This window comes from Myzus persicae, unplaced genomic scaffold, assembly GCF_001856785.1.
Source record: "Myzus persicae strain clone G006 unplaced genomic scaffold, MPER_G0061.0, whole genome shotgun sequence".
NCBI classification, from domain to species: Eukaryota; Metazoa; Arthropoda; class Insecta; order Hemiptera; family Aphididae; genus Myzus; species Myzus persicae.
The window spans coordinates 1-1976 of NW_019102842.1; the positions used below are offsets into that span (position 1 = coordinate 1).

Sequence of the window (1976 nt, forward strand, 5' to 3'; positions counted from 1 at the left end):
GTCGCAGCGGAAGAGTCAGACCACTCGGTCACCTCGTCCCCCAATAACATTTTTATCTAAGTATAAAGTGTAAATACTACGAATTACATATAATTACATCAAATACTTACAATAAATAATGTATATACATAGGGTGTAACAGAAAGACCTGACAAATAAAAATAAAAATTGATACTAGTTAAATGTTTGAAAAAAATTATGAAATATATTTTATGGATAAAAAATAATTTATTTATGTCAGTAAATTCCCAAAGAGAATATTTTGAAAAAAGTTATTAAGTTTCAAATGAATTTATCATAAACAAATATTGACATTTAAAAAAACTACTTAACTTATAAGTTTTACCATCAAAAGTTATCTTGAAATTAGATTAACAAATTTGAATTTTTCCAAAACAAAAATGTAATAACATTTTGAATTTTTAGTATGAAGAATAAAAATAAAAATGTCATAGCACTGTACTTGTAGTGCAAGTGTCTACAAGTTAGGCAAAAAAAAAAAAAATGTTTTAAAATTAATTAAAACAAAAGTCATTTCATCAACTACATTACTGTTACACCTTGTAAATATACAAACATTTAAAGTACTATTTATCTATAATTACCTAACTTAACGATAAATTATTATTCCAAGTGTACTAACAATTAAAAAATAAACATAAATAATCTATAACCAATTTAGTTTTCTATTAATTATTGTAGTCACTTAAAATGGAAGTTAAAATTATTTTATTTTTACTGATGAGATTATTTTTACCTAACCAATATTTTATAATATATTTCATATGACACTATAACAACAGGTCAATATACCAATATTATTACCATAAATGGATTTTTAACCATTTTTTGTAACAGAGTACCTATACTGTTATTTTGATAGATAACATTATTATTATTATTGTTGAATAAATCATGATTTTAGTAACCATTGGTCCAGACGACCTAGCCCAACCTATCTTATCCGGTTTCTGTAACATACTAACATTATAGACCAAATGATTCCAAAAGTTGCACTTATTTGTACATTTTTTATGTCCAAAATACACTGTACTTTAGGTACTTTTCTAATATGTCTAACTATGCATAATGTATATAATAATTAATTCAATTGTTTGTTATTAATTATTATTTTTTCAAACAAAATATTAATTTGAACAACACGTCAATACCTATAGCCGATTGAATTGTTTTACGTTTTTTTTTTCGTAGTATTGGTGGCTTGGGGTGTTCGTGAATCGTCGTTTACCAACAACATATTTACCGCACTAAATCTGATGACCGTTTGCACCGTGATTGTCACCGGGTTTTACAAAGGTGAGTGCTATAATCGAAATTCTGACCCAATCGTAGAACGCTTAATATTTTACGACGAAAATAACAACTATGTTGAAATGCACAATTTCAGCAAATTACTCAAACTGGTCAATTCCGAAAAGCGAAATACCACCAGAAGCAAAAGGCGGCGAGGGCGGATTCTTACCATTCGGATGGGTCGGCGTAGCAGCGGGAGCTGCGAAATGTTTCTACGGATTCATTGGTTTCGATTCGATCGCCACTACTGGTGAGTATCATATAATTTTTTGTTCCGTCGCAACCAATATACTGGTCAGTATAAGATGGATTTGTTTTTGATTCTTACCAACAGGTGAAGAAACAAAAAATCCCAAAAGAGACATACCGCTGGCGATCGTCGCTTCTCTGTTCCTGAGTACGATTGCTTATTGCGGCGTGGCCACCGTTTTAACACTCATGTGGCCTTACTATTCGCAGGTATGGGTTTCGACTTTTTTTTGTTTAACGATTGATTGTGTACAAAAAATATCGTCCACAAACGGTGTATGTTTGCCTTTATTCAACATTCATTTGACATCACTTTCAATAAAAAAACCTATTATCATTTGCTATATTGTGTCTGCATGTTTGTGTGTGTGTGTGTGTGTGTGTGTGTGTGTGTGTGTGTGTGTGTGTGTGTG

The 1976-nt window shown here is 30.4% G+C and overlaps 1 protein-coding gene across 1 annotated transcript; it reads left to right on the plus strand.

Annotated features, from left to right (window-relative positions):
- Positions 1–1184: 1184 nt before the first annotated feature.
- Positions 1185–1839, plus strand: LOC111033218 (high affinity cationic amino acid transporter 1-like; the record flags this gene model as incomplete). The annotated part of the gene is made up of 3 exons (XM_022313861.1): positions 1185–1317; positions 1409–1564; positions 1649–1839. Coding segments are annotated over exons 1-3 (387 nt in total), but the record flags the coding sequence as incomplete, so codon positions are not given.
- Positions 1840–1976: the final 137 nt, after the last annotated feature.